The 14,419-nt window shown below is 43.0% G+C and overlaps 1 protein-coding gene across 9 annotated transcripts in view; it reads left to right on the top strand.

The window, feature by feature from the left end:
* Positions 1-14,419, top strand: part of DDX60 (DExD/H-box helicase 60) — a 124,496-nt gene that overhangs the window by 52,797 nt on the left and 57,280 nt on the right. For all 9 annotated transcript variants that reach the window (XR_012332330.1, XR_012332327.1, XR_012332328.1 and 6 more), the window contains 6 exons: positions 101-225; positions 2,162-2,320; positions 6,295-6,442; positions 7,796-7,948; positions 9,980-10,084; positions 11,649-11,849. Coding sequence is in view for 5 of the 9 variants with exons in the window: in XM_073805701.1 (XP_073661802.1) it covers positions 101-225; positions 2,162-2,320; positions 6,295-6,442; positions 7,796-7,948; positions 9,980-10,084; positions 11,649-11,849 (891 nt within the window). In the remaining 4 variants the exon portion in view is untranslated. The remainder of the gene's footprint in view (positions 1-100; positions 226-2,161; positions 2,321-6,294; positions 6,443-7,795; positions 7,949-9,979; positions 10,085-11,648; positions 11,850-14,419) is intronic.

Genomic DNA, 14,419 nt, shown 5'->3' with positions numbered 1-14,419 from the left:
GAAATATAGATTAGATAACTATGAAAATGTTTTAGCCAGAGGCAGGAATTCATGTCTTCGTTACGCAGAATTTACAATAATTTTCTTTTCACTACTACAGGCCAGAATGGTCCTGAGGAATCTTCGTCCTCCTTCGGTGGTTAGTTCAGAAAACATGGCACTTATGTTTCCACGTCTTGTTGAAAAGCTAAGACAAATGGAGAAGTTACCTGCACTGTTTTTTTTGTAAGTCATTTAATTTGTTTTTTGTTGTAATTTGTATTAGATGCATTCTTTTAAGTAGAGGGAAGTTACACAAATTTGACTCTTGTAAAATAGTGTTCAATACGATTTTTGGTGCCCTTTTGTTATTAGAGTGCCGATTTAAAACTACACCTTTCTAGTTTAGTTCTTACAAAAATAATTTTACTTGTGCTGTTACATATCACCTTCTTTATTTGGTTTTCCTTCTCCATTTCTTTTTCTCCTTTTACTCTAAACTAGTGTATTTTTAATTAGGTCTTGTTAATTTTCAGTCAATACCTAGGTTTTTTACAAAAGAGATCGAATGTTTATGCACACAATTACCCCACATAAAATTAAAGTAGCCTTGCAATATGCTAGTTTAAATCCCAAGGTGCCAGGAAGTCTGGACCATATGTCCCTAGGTATTTCCATTTCAAAAGGTATAAAGCCCAGACTCTGGAGACTTTTCTGGATTGTAGAGGCCAGTAACCCCTGGGTTTACCTGGTCCCTAGAAAGAAATAGTCACAATCCAAGAAGTTAGGATGAAAACCCCCGATTCTCTCCATCCTGCGTAAAAGAGCAAAATTTTACTGTACGATCTCACTTGTATATGGAATCTGAGAAAGCCTTACTCATAGAAACAGAGTAGATTCGTGGTTTCCAGGGACATGGGGGTGAGAGAAAGGGAGGAGATGCTGGTCTAAGGTACAGACTTCCAGTTATGTAATGAATAAGTCCTGAGGATCTAATTCCATCATGGTGACTACAGGTAACAATACTGTATTGCATACTTGAAAGTGGCTAAGAGTAGATTTGAAATGTTCTCACCACAAAAGGAAAGAAAGGTAACTTTGTGAGGTGGTGGTTTTGTGAACTAACCTTATTACAGTCATCGTTTTGCTATGTTTACCTTTATCAACTTGTCATGTTTTGTATAATTTAAACGTATGCAGCGTTATATGTCAATTATGTCTCAATAAAACTGAAAACAAAAACACACAGAGAAAAAGCAAAGGAGGCACTAAAATTCACAGAAGATTTGGCCGTCAAGAAATCTGACTTATTTCACTAACCATAATATTCTCTAGTGAAATAAGTCAGACAGAGAAAGACGAATACTGTATGCTATCACTTATATGTGGAATCTAAAAAATAATACAAATGAATGTGTAAGTAAAACAGAAACGGTCACACAGACATAGAAAACAAACTTACGGTTACCAAAGGGAAGAGGAAAAGTGGGGCGGGACAAATGAGGGGTTTGGGATTAACAGATGCAAACTACTATATATTAGATAGGCAACAAGGACCTACTGTATAGCACAGGGAATGATAGCCCTGATCTTGTAATAACCTAAATGGAATAGAATTTTCAAAAATACTGAGTTACTATGTTGTACAACTGAAACTAACATGATATTGTAAATCAACTATACTTTGGAAGAAAAAATATCTGGACTTACATATATTTATCTAACACTAAGGGTCTTTGATGCTGTTACAAGACAGACCTAAAGAGCAGTGGAATTAGACACAAGAACAACTACAATAACAATAAAAATAAATAAAAAGGAGTAAAACAATTTTTTCTCACCTCTTAAGAGAGGAAGAAGGAACATCTCTCTTCTGTAAATAGAGAAAATCCATTGTTATCTGTTCCTTGCCTGTGGCGTGCCTGACCCCTCTTCCAGGAGAAATCTCTGGGGGCTCTGCTTGCCATTGCCCCAGGGGGGGACTTCTTGTTTCCTGTAAGGCGGTTAATGATGGGTCTGCCGACCCAGAACACCTCGTGTGCCTGTTCAGGATGAAGCTCATAAAAGTGGAGATTAAAAACTCAACAGCTGTGTGTCAGGATGACAGCAGTGGATGGCTATATGACTGAATTGTATTTATCACATTAATTTCAAGGCAAGCGTTCTTTTCCTTTGTTTCCAGATTTAATTTAGGGGCTGTAGAGAGAAGCGCTGGAAGTGTGAAAAGGTTCCTAGAGATAAAGCAACAGAGCAGAAGGTCCCTCAAGGCTGATAAGGAGGCCTATGACATGGAGAGCAAACTTCGAAAAGTTAGAAAATCCCTTGAGACACAGAAGACAATGTGAGTATGTGACTCAACACACTGGTGGTTGGAAGGCTGAAATACATCACAGGTCCCAACAGGAATGTACACTGGGCTATGCAGACATCCTAGCTGTCCCTTATTTGCAGGCCGGTTCTGTGCTTCGGAGAACTGTGTGTGCTCCTGGCTCCTGCCTTGTTCTCGGTGTCTAATTCTGATGACTCTGCGTCTGAGATGCGTCTTTCCTTCCTCCCACCCTCCCATCCTCAGTGGCAGCCTGGTCTGGATGGGCCCGCATCTTCCTCGGGCGATCACAGAGGTCTTCTTCTTGGACTTGGGAGCTCCGAGGCTCACCACCCTGCGGTGTAGCTGACACCACTCTTGCTGACATTCTCATTGATTAACTTACCCACACTCACTGTTCCTTCTCCTGGGCCATTGTTGGTGGACCACCATCTTTGGAGTTTTGCCCTCACTTTTTCAGATCACGTCCTACTACTCTCATCCTTCAATACTCAATATTTACTCTTCTCCCTGCGTGCCACGTCCTCCTGCACTTTGCCGTGACATGGCCCTTCTGCCTTGAGGTCCCTCCTTCCTGCTCGCCCCCAGAGCTTCTGCTCATGAGTTCGCTGTGCCTCTCTGAAGCTTGCCCTCATGCCCCACTTAGATTTAGTGCCCTTTCTCCCGGGCTCTTGCTACGCTGCAGTATTTAGTAGGTCGATTACGATGTGTTGCTGTCTTATTCCTAAATCGTTAAGCTCTCTCACAGCAGGGACCGTGCATTTTCCTCTTTTTATTAATATGTCCAGTTGTTATCGAATGACTCGGGTCCTGATTCTCGCTGGACCCGATTACGTACTCACAGATGTCGGCAGAAAGGAAAGGTTCCTTTAATCAGGATGCCGGCAATGTGGGGAGATGGTGGACTCAGTGTTCCCCCAAAACCACCTCTGAGATTCTGTTCGGCCATGGAAGTTTTAAAGGGAAGGAGGAGAGTAATCTCAGTTAATCACTGAGATGGGGGGTCAGGGTCATCGCCGTCCCCCGCTGTGTGCAGGCTCGTGGAATCCTCGTCATCTTCCTCTAGGTGTTCTCTCGATCACGCCGTTTGTTGGGGAGATTACTGAAGGGGAAACTTGGGAAGAGATCTGGTCACCTGTTAATTACTGACTCTTCTCTCCTCCTTCTTTGATCTGCAGAAAGAACCGATATGTTAGGCAAAGTATTGCGTGATCTAAAGACTTGAAAGGTGTACTTGGGCCGGAGATGAGTAGAGCATGGGGTGCCTGGTGAAAAGTCACGATGCAGCTCTGCTAAAGTGACAGGGAAAGGGGCTTCCTGCTGAGGGCGGTTTCCTGTAAAGAGCTGCTTACACAGTCTTAACACATTGCTTGGCAGGTCACAGCTGGTCCATAAATATTTTGCAATGATTGGTAGTTATTTCCCTGAAAGTTGAAACAGCTTTTAGAGCTTCTCGGGCTCAGATTTTTCACATTCTGGAGCAGGTCAGAATTTCCTGCTGACACTTCTGTGTCTCTTCCTTCTGCCTGTCATGCTGTTTCCCTGGAAGTGATGGTAGGTGTCAGCCTTTTCAATCACTAGACAGCTTAGACACTCAGACAGCTTTTCTTCAGGACGCTGGCAGTCACGACGTCACGTTGCATTAGTGACCAACAAGCCAAGCTTTAAAAATAAGACGAATGTTTTCGTGAACTAAGAATGCTGCTGTCATATCTGTAAACAAAGGATGTTGCAGCCAGCAAGCCTCCACTTTCCCCGGCAGCGCACCCTGAGGGGACTCAGGATGGGAAAGCACAGGACACTGGCCCCAGAGAGCTGAGGTGCACATCAAAGGAACGATTCCAGTGAGTCCAGACTTTGCATCTTCTCATACACAGAAAAGCGCTAAATTCCTTAAACTGGAGGTGTCTGGTTTTCTTTAATTAGCAGTGATCCTTTGATGTTCGGACCACCTGTTCTTTGTTGCAGAAACTCTTGTGCGTCCTGGCTCCTCCCATCACCTCCTCGGAGCAGTCTCTCAGAGTTATCTGAGCTGCTGTCTCCTGGGCTTGAAGTCCTAAGAATGTCCACCGAATAGAACGTAATTCTCAACTTCTAGGTTGTGCATTTTCTTTCCGTCAGCATTTTCCTACCTCGTTCAGCACCATGATTACACTGAGGGTGTTGGGACCCTTGCCCTGGGCCCTGTGCTTCAGAGAACCCCAAGCCGGCCTCCCCATCTGCAGCCATTCCCTTAAAATGAGGAGTTGGTGCAGCTCAGGAGACATCCCTCTGGAGCTCCCTCTCACCCTTGAGATTTCTGGTGGTTACGGAGCTTTATTTGTCGGGGTAGGAGGAGGTTGTATTTTATCTGAAAGTTTGGTACCTCAATTTAAAACTTAGAAATCCGTAGACAACAGTATGGGGGCCTCCATTAGCCCTCTGCCTGTGCTGGTCCCGGCATTGCCCCTGGAGGTGAAGGGAATGTCCCAGGAAGTGAGTTGGTGGCACGTCTGCTGCTTGGTCTGTATTTCTCACCCCTGAAATGGAGTTAGACGGGACACTGGTTAGCACATATTCTCATATTAGGAGCTGTCTTATGTGCAAAGGCGAGAGTGTCGACTGAAAAAAAAAAGCACAATCTAAAAGTTGAGAATTAGGTTTTATTTGCTGGACATTCTAAGGACTTAAGCCCGGGACGCAGCCTCTCAGACAGCTCTGAGGGGCTGCTCCCAAGAGGTAAGCGGGGAGCCAGGATGTAGAGGAGTTTTTGCAACAAAGGCCAGGTAGTCGGAACATCAAAAGATGACTCTTAATTAAAGAAAACCAGACATCTCAAGGAGTTTAGCACTTTTCAATGTATGGGAAGATGCAAGAGTCTGGGCTCACTGAAATCATTCCTTTGATCTGCACCTCAGCGCTGGGGCCAGTGTCCTGCGCTTTCCCATCCTGAGTCCCCTCGGGGTGCACCACGGAGGCGGGCTGCAGAGGCTGCGGACTTGGCGGTGGGCAGCCCGTGGGTCTCCGTCCTGAGTCCCCTCAGGGCTCACCGTCGGGGTGACTGTAGTGGCTTGATGGCTGCAGCATCCTTTGTTTACTGATATGGCAGCAGCTTTACTCATTCACCAAAGACAAACCAAGAAAGGACGAGAGATGTGGGTGTCTGTGAAAGGCAGTTCCCATGGAGTGATGGATAATGCGCTTTGGTGACTGAGTCCAAGCCAGTGTTTGTGGGGCAGTGTCTTAGGCCAGATTCCCCGCAGAGATCTGAGATGGGACCTCATGGAAGTGATCTGTTGAAGGGGTGTGCTTGAGCGGGACCTGCAAGAAAGCGACGAAGCAACAGAGGGAAAGTGAAGAAGAGGCGTAAGGGTGTGGTGTTGCTGGAATATTGCTGACCCCGGCCAACCGGGAGGCCTGGGTGCACTGCAGGATCGTGCCAGCGTGGGTGGAGGGGGCTGTTTCGTGTACCTCTTATCAGTCAGGTACTGGCTGGGGGCCACGTTCCCAGTCCCAGGAGGTGTTGTAACCTTATAGGCATTTCTTGGGAGCTCTTGTCAGCAGAGGGCAATTCTGCAGGGGATGGTGTCGCCAAGAGCCCTTGGCAACCAAACTCAGAGCTGCTGTAGCAGGAGGAGAGAAGGAGGAGAGAAGGAGCTGGCCTGCACTCGGCCATGTGGAGCCGGGGGCACCCACCTTCCTCCAAGCCTGTGAAAGAGAAAATGCTCATCACTTTAGCACGGGACGGGGGGGTCATATTGGGAGAACTGGATTTGGCAAGAAGGATGCTTAGAGTAGGAGGAAGGGAGGGGAATATTCAGACACAATAGGGGACTTTTCTGATGAGGGGCCACCAGTTCCAGAGGCTTCCGAGGGAGAAGGTTGGTTCAGGGTGGTCTGGGGGTATGTAGTAGTGCATGTCTGGGTGATGAGGGGATCAAGGATGTCCCGGGCTTCCTATGGTGGCCACATGTGGCCATTCATTACTTAAAATTTGTTTTTATAAACAGAGATAAAAGAAGCCAGACAAATCCCAGAAAAATGGATCAAAGCCTAATCCTTGAAGCTGAACATGCTAATCTCCTCAAGCTTCTTGAGAAGAACTTGGAGATCCCTGAGGACTGCACATATGCTGATCAGAAGGCCATAGATGCTGAGGTGAGCCCTTAGGATGGAGCAATGCTCCTGGAAATCATTTCACACTCCCGCTACTACTGCGCAGCTCCAGACGCTGCTGGGTGTGATACCTCAGTGCCGTCGCTTCCAGAATAGAAACCCTTGTGCGTGGCCTTCTGTCTGTACCTAACCCTGAGGGCTCTGCAGAGCATGTTTGAAGAAGACAGGATTAGGTTTGTAGAAGATTTCTTGCTTGTTAATAGTTAACCCCTGGGGGTGGCTGCCCTTCCGTTATTTCTTCCTGCAATACTGTTTTTCACAGCCTGAATTCTACGCTCCGGTCTCACACGCCTCAACCGAATATTTCGGTACATGTGGTCCAATACACTTGAAATAATATATACACAGTTTCTCTAAAGCTCAGGATTTCTGTGTTATAGTCAAAACATGCCACCAAAAAGACATTGAAATATCTAAATGTGGTATGCCGTTTCTTCTTCAAAATGTTTTATGGTGCAAATAATGCATGCGTTTGGTAGACGAATTTGAAAATACAAATTAGTAACAAGAAAAGCCATGCCAACCGTGGGGAGTAATCACTGCCCTTCTGGATGAACCTTTCATGTCTTTGTGACCACACACACATGCATGCACACGCATACACGCACACATACATGCACACACACATACATACACACATAGAGGCATATGTCTGTGTGTGTATATGTGCATTCTATTGTATACATTCTTTTGTAAATTTCACGGTTTCCTCCTTTTCGAGAACCATCATCATTTCGTGGGTCCTTGATATCCCATTGTGCAGTTGACTCTACATGGAGGGTATTTTGCTTTTGGATTTAGGGTTTGGGGTTTTTTCTTTTCTTCTCTCTTTCATAAGCAGTGTTTATTTTAGCACATAAAACTCTGCATGCAAGTGGATTTCCTCCTTAGGGCAGGGATATTTTTAAGGCTATCTGTGACCAATTTACAGTGAGAAGGAAGCCTTCCCAGACCGTGTAAGGTAAGGAACCTGCTCTGCTTGGAGAAATCCCTCTCCCCAGGGAGAACTCCTGGGGCTGATCTGACCTCCCTCAGGCTGGAGCGGCTACACTCACACCTCCTCTGGGGATTGTCTACTGCTTGGTCAGTGCTTCTCACCCCTGAAATGGGGTGAAACAGCGCGAGACATTCTGCTCCAAGACTTTGGAACATGTCTGATAGTTACTGTTGTTCCCATAGAATGTTTTTTATATGTAGAGTTAATTTCAAATAATTGGCCTCATTTAGCTAAATTATTATATAGTGTGCCTGTTATTTTCATTTCACCATTTTAAATTCTGATTTAAATTCAAATTAGATAAGAGACGATCAAAATCCCTAAAACTCTTCTTTCAGACTTTGCAGAGGGTGTTTGACCGAGTGAAATTCTCAAGGAAAGGCGCCGAACTGAAGGCTTTGGCAGCAAGAGGGATTGGATATCATCACAGCTCTTTGAGCTTCAAAGAAAAGCAGTTAGTTGAGATTCTTTTTAGGAAAGGATTTATTAGGGTAAGTAAAGTTCTTCATTTTATAACTTGAAACTCTGTCTATATGAAGCTGAGCACCATAACGAATGGAAAATAACCATTTTTTCCAATCTAATTATGTCTTTTTTTTTTTTTAACATCCCACGATACCACTGCATTTTCCATCTCATTTAGTTGAGGGAGGGGGTGTGAAATCTCTCATTCAGTTTATCTCTTTTTCGTGAGATTCAAGTATCCCTTAAACAAGTACTGTTCCAACTATTTCCAACTATGTTTGAAATACACCTGTGGCGATCTAGGAATAAACGCCCACTTTTCATTTATAATGTTCATGGCATTTTGTCAGCTGTTCGTGTGATTTTGGCTGTAAATGTCTTTTCATGGGTGTGGAGGACATTCAGGGTAGCATTTCGATCAGATCTTTTCCCGGTGTACTAGGAGAAATAAGAACAAGGATGTACTCTTCCGGGGGCCAGCTGCATGGCTCGGCAGACTTTAGCGGTACCATCCTCATACTCTGTCCTGTCCCTGGTGGCGGACAGGAGGAAGGTTCCCTGAATCACTTGACACCCAGCCCTTGTTACGTATTTGGTGTGTCCCATAAAGATGTGAGGGGATCCTCTGGATACATTCACAAAGAGGGTTTATATGATTTCGTAGTTAATTTAGACGTTGAGTAATATTTTAAAATAGACCCTGACTTTTTCTGATTTGCCACATTAATTTTTTGAATTATGTACATTATATTTGTGTGTGGTGGGGAGGGGAGAGATAGATTCTGTTACTCTAGGGAGTATCGTTTAATCTTAATAAATAAATCTTGAAGAAAATCTGACATCCTAATTTAAGGGTAATTCTGTAATCTGGAAAAAAACCCAAAATGTATCATTAACAACGTTGTTTAGCTTTTTTCTTAACTAATAACAAGTTATTTATTTATTTTAAAAGTCAATAACCAGAAACAAAATTTTTTACATGATTATGAATTGAGGTAAGGAGGCACAACTATTTTGATCAGCATATCCTGGGTCTAAAATAGTATCTTAAATAGTAGTTGCTCAATTACCAGTAGCTTAGTAAATGGATAACTAGATCCCGCTAGGCAGAGTACTGTGGAAACAGAGATAGCTTTGTTACTGAGAACACATTTTTCAAAAGGTATTTATTCTAGTTATAGTATAAATTTAATGTTCTTTTTTTTCCCATTCATGTTCTTATTGAAGAACTTTATAAAAATAGTTAATAAATGGTGTGTTTCATTTTGACAGAGTATCGATATCAGGTTCAGAATAATTAAAATTATTCCATATACTTCACCATTAACCTCAACTATGACTTTATGATAATCAATATAAATAGAAATAACAATTAGAAATACCCAGCATTATATGAAAAAAAATGAGTAAAAATAGATTATTTAAGAAACTGTAAAATTTTCCCTACTCCTTTTCTGGTCAGTTATTATGGCAATTCAGGGAAAAAGGTGAAACTTAATTTGCTCTATTACTTAGATAATTTATTTCCATAGAAATAATCTTCACAGATAAGTTATAGTGGGTGAGGCTGGCCACTGCCCATAAGTGGGTCTATAACAGTATTATTCCCTGTTGTGGGAAGTTCCCTTTCTAGTCATTTATTACAGAGTATTTCCTGAGCACCTGTCATGTGCCTGGTACTCTTTTTGGGGGGTGGGGTACACGATAGTGAAAGGGGCTTGGAGTCTGAGGCAGGACAGTAAACACACAGATGATACACTTGAGGTGGTCATTAATGCCATGAGTAGGCATAATGAGGACGGGGCCATCATTTTGGATGTGGTGGTCCAGAAATTTCTGTTTGACATTTGAGTGGAGGACTGAACAAACCAGATAACTGGATACGTGGGAGAAGAATATTCTGGGCAGAGCAGAGTGAGGGGCAAGGCCCTGAGCAGTGAAATATGACATAGCAAGAACGCCAGCGTTCTAGATCCTGTAGTTCAAGGCTTTCAGTCACTCCGTGGCATTCCACTGGAATGCTATTTTATGAAGTAACTGTTTTATTCTCCTTCTAGGTGGTGACCGCTACGGGGACACTTGCTTTAGGAATCAACATGCCTTGTAAATCTGTGGTTTTTGCTCAAAACTCAGTCTATCTGGATGCTTTAAACTACAGACAGGTATTGTGATATGCAGAAACTCCCTATTGCATTGCTAAAATAGGCAATAAAAGAGTAAGAAAGGCGAGGCTTTGGTTTGCAAACGTGCTGCAATTCACAGGGACTTTCCTGCAAACCTGACAGTCACATTTAGCTGTGGTATAGGGCCGGTCACGGGCTTGGTGTTACGTGACCTTGGGTGAGATCTCTAACCTGCCTGGTCCTTCTTTGCTATCTCCAGAATAGGGATGATAAGAACGGTCCCATGGCATTTGCAAGAATTCAATGAAGTGATTTGTAGGGAAGACACACAGGTGCAAGGTGCTTGAGGACTCCCTCCTCGTCCAGCCCCTTTGCCCCTGAGTTTACGCCCTGGGGTTCTCTTTCATGCTTCTCTTGTCTTTGCCCCTGCTGTGCACTGTACTACCAAGCCGACTTTGTTATTCTCCTCCAGTGGTTTTGATTTTGGCCTTGCAATTTCCATTTCCACCGTCTTTCATCATACATTTTGAGCTTGTAGTCATTAAACAGTTTTCCTAATTTTTAGGTCTCCTGACTCCACTGTGTCCTGAACGCAGACGGTTTACCTGCTCAGGATCACTTGGTGAATATTTCTGCTACATCTGTCAGCCAACATTACAGGTTTTATCCAAGTGCCCCCCCACCCCACTTCCTCACAGAACACTTCCTTTCTATCCCCTGATGGGCCTTGTTCCTACCCAATACAACATCCTTAGTTTTTCCTCCATTTTACCAACCTCTGTCCTTCGGAGTTCTCCTTCTGCTGCTGTTCTGGGCATGAACCCTCCCCCCATATCATCTTTGGGAATCTCTCATTTAGGGGTCTGGGGCCGGCGTCATGGATGGTGAACTTGGCAGTGGAAATGCCAAGGTTGGAGTCCTGGGTCTTTCACTTCTTGGCGTTTGCCTACAGTGAGTTTCTTATTTCCCAAGCCCCAGTTACTCTACTGTAAAATGCAGACAATGATTACACTCTCCTCATAGGGTAGTGGTTGTAGGGTCTTTATAAAAAAGGTGTAAAGGACTTAGCACATTCTGAGCACTTACCGAAGGAGAACTAATATAACTTCTGTAAAGAGTTTGTTCTTAACTTCCTTTGTACAAGTAGCGTTTCTGAATTTTATCTCACTCTTGCATCTCAGTTTGTGCACAATTTTTATGGTGATTTGTCACTCAGCACACATGTGTGTAGGGGAGAGAGAGAAAAGGGACAAAGGAGGGGGGTGGGAAGGAAGAGAGGAAGACTTGTAAGTTCAGCTGTAAGTGAACTGGAAGCCAGGGTCTCGTCTTTTTTTCTTCTTGCTGTATATCATTATACAAATATCTAGCACAGTTTGGGGACTGAAATAAGCACATCAGGATGACGAATGTCTCATTTTCACCTCTGTCTCAGCCACGGTGAATTTCCTGCCTGGCACCCAGTTGGATTTTAGTCTCAGTTCTGTAACGGTTGGATATCTTCACAGTGTACTTGCTCTAATGCAGTATAAAAGGCTCAGTTCTTATACTGTGATGGAGAAACTGTTCAGGAAAGATTTACTTTGTGCTTCTATTCTGTTTGCAGATGTCTGGACGGGCCGGACGACGAGGTCAAGACCTGGGGGGAGATGTGTATTTCTTTGGTATTCCACTCCCTAAAATCGAAAAGCTCATCAAATCCAACGTCCCTGAACTGAGAGGGCAGTTCCCTCTCAGCATCTCCCTGATCCTGAGACTCATGCTTCTGGCTTCCAAGGCAGATGACCCTGAGGACGCTAAGGCAAAGGTACTGTGGGATGGTTTCTGGGGCTGAGTCTCCATTACTGGCCGGGCTCGTTTTTACATCTGTAGTGATAGCTTCTTGGAGTCACCAGTCTTTAATGCTTGCTAGTGTCTTGGCTGGTAGAGAACTGGGGGTGGGTGGGGAGAGTAATAATTAGTTTTGTTGTCTCTGTCAATCATAGAATTTATGGCCAATGGGCATTTGGAGTTGCCCCCAGATTACTATTTTCACGTATGATAAACATTGCCCCATAGGAGTGAAGGGTGCTAGCTATGGATTTTAAAAGATCTGGGTTACAAAAAGATTTGTGTTTATGATTTTGTAATAAAAGAGTTTATTTTTCGTAAAAAAAGTAACCCAAGTTCATCAAAGAATATTTGGACAATGCAGAAAGTTGAAGGAAGAAAAAAAGTACCTACACCTAGTTTGACTCTCCAAAAACAGTCACATTCTCATTTTGCTATTTTTTTCAGTCATATTTCTAAGTGTAGGTGTGTATTTGGTTCCTTGCAAAGATATATTTATGTTTAGTTGGACTTAAGACTGTGGTTATAAACTTACCGTGAAGTTTTCTGCTGAGATAAATATTTTGAGTCTAATCCCACAATGAGAAATTTAAAATTCGTAATTAAATATTTGGTTTCATCCTTATGAAGACGCATTGTGAAAGGGACCCACTCCTCCCTGGGTTTGTATACTGATTCGCCTGCCCTCTAAATTGGATCCCGTTTGCCACGGTGAGGATTCTTCCAGGACTTTTGTGATGAGCAGCCTCTTGTCATGTTGTTGACGCTCCTACAGACCAGGTGCCTATCATTTTAGACCAAAACTTCCCCACGTTTGAGTTCTTATCTTTTACCTCTATACAGGAGAGAAGCATACGTCTTCTTGCAAACTTTTTAATTTTTTTCAAAAAGGTTTTCTGAGTCGCTGGTCTTCTTTGCCTTGGCCTGTGTGAGGAGCTCTCTCGGTAACCTTCACACATAAAAGACTCAAGTGTGGGCATAAATTTCTTGGAATATTCTTTTTACTTATCACATCAAGCTAGAATCACTTCACTGCCCTCTGGCATTTACTGTCATAGAGGAACAGACTCTTGAAATCTCCTCTAGAGGAACTGTGCTAATTCCTGTTTCCTTATAGTTTATTTCTTTCTGCCTATGTAATTATATGAGTATTTTAAAAAGTCTGTATATTTAAATTCTTTTCCCCAGGATTTTCTATCTTGTGTGTCTTTCCTTTTATGTTTTATTGATGTTTTAGTTATTACATGATGAAAACTTTCAGTCTTCATGCTCAGAAGTTTTTATCGCGGTAAAATACATGTAACATTAAATTTGCCATCTTAACTGGTTTTAAGTGTACAATTCAGTAGTGTTAAGAACCTTTGCATTGTGCAGGGCTCAGATCATTCTGGAACTAAGAAAAGATTTCTTAAGTTAGATCTTTGATATTTGCTTCCGTTTTGATTTGTTCAGTTTCCAGAAAAAGTTATAACTTTTAAAATCAAAAGTCGTTTTCCTGTTCTCCGCTGTTGTTTTTCTTCATTATGAGAGAACACTTGAGTTTATCTCCTGCGTCTCTGATGCACTCTCTCAAGTTTCAGATCTTCTCCTTAGGGACACCGTGTGGATGTTCATTCTGCTGCTGGACTTGTTTCCCCGAGATTGTGCACTGCTTCCGATGTCACCCTTTCATATCATAATAATGTATTATTTTTTAAATGTCAATTTATATTGTCCATTTACCTTATGCGGTTGTGCCTTGTTTCATAAGAGGTCGTATCTTTTGGCCTCCATTGAGGATGCCAAAGAATTTTTCCAAAATACGTTTTTCTAAAAAAACCCATTTTCATAGGTCAGATTACTTTTGAGTAGAAGCCAGTGTTCTTGTGATGGTCTGTAAGTTTCTACAGAGCCTGGTCCCATGATCCCTTGTTGGACTCACCACGTCCTGCTCTCCTACACGAGCCCACTACCCGCTCCTCCGACAGTAGGCACGTAACACTCCGAGGGGCACAGCTTTGCTGTTTCTGCTGCTTCCAGAACCTTCCCCCAGATGTGTGCACAGTCTCACTCTTCCATCTTGTTCAGTTTCTTGCTCTGCTGTTAGCCTGCTGCCACCACTCCTCCTGCGCTGTCGATGGACCCCGTCTGCCGTGCCGACTGTGATCCCTGCTCATTTATACATAGCACACACCACGCCTTACACAGCTGCAAATCTCTGTCTCTGTCTATATCTACCATCTCTATCATGTTTATTTTCTCTATATTTCCCACTGGAATGTAAGCACCCTAGGCCAAAGTTGTTTTTTTGTCTTAATTCTTGGTACAGACACCCAATAAATAGTTGTAGCATGACTGAATAATTTTAGGAAGTTGGTCTATTTTCTTAAAAGAACTGATCTCTTGTGGGTTTGTCTATTCTCTCACTTTTGAAGGAAAGTACATCCCTTCAAATCTGGTGGTTTGCCAAGAAAGAGGGTGCATGATTTTTCTTTTGGTTTCACTGTCTGCTCACTTCAGTGCTGTTTAAATACCCTTTTAAATGTGAAGCTAGATGAATAGCTTTTG

Source organism: Tursiops truncatus, chromosome 6, assembly GCF_011762595.2.
Source record: "Tursiops truncatus isolate mTurTru1 chromosome 6, mTurTru1.mat.Y, whole genome shotgun sequence".
In the NCBI taxonomy this organism is placed as follows: Eukaryota; Metazoa; Chordata; class Mammalia; order Artiodactyla; family Delphinidae; genus Tursiops; species Tursiops truncatus.
Note: the sequence above shows the minus strand (reverse complement) of the source record. Positions and strands in the feature narration are given on the sequence as shown.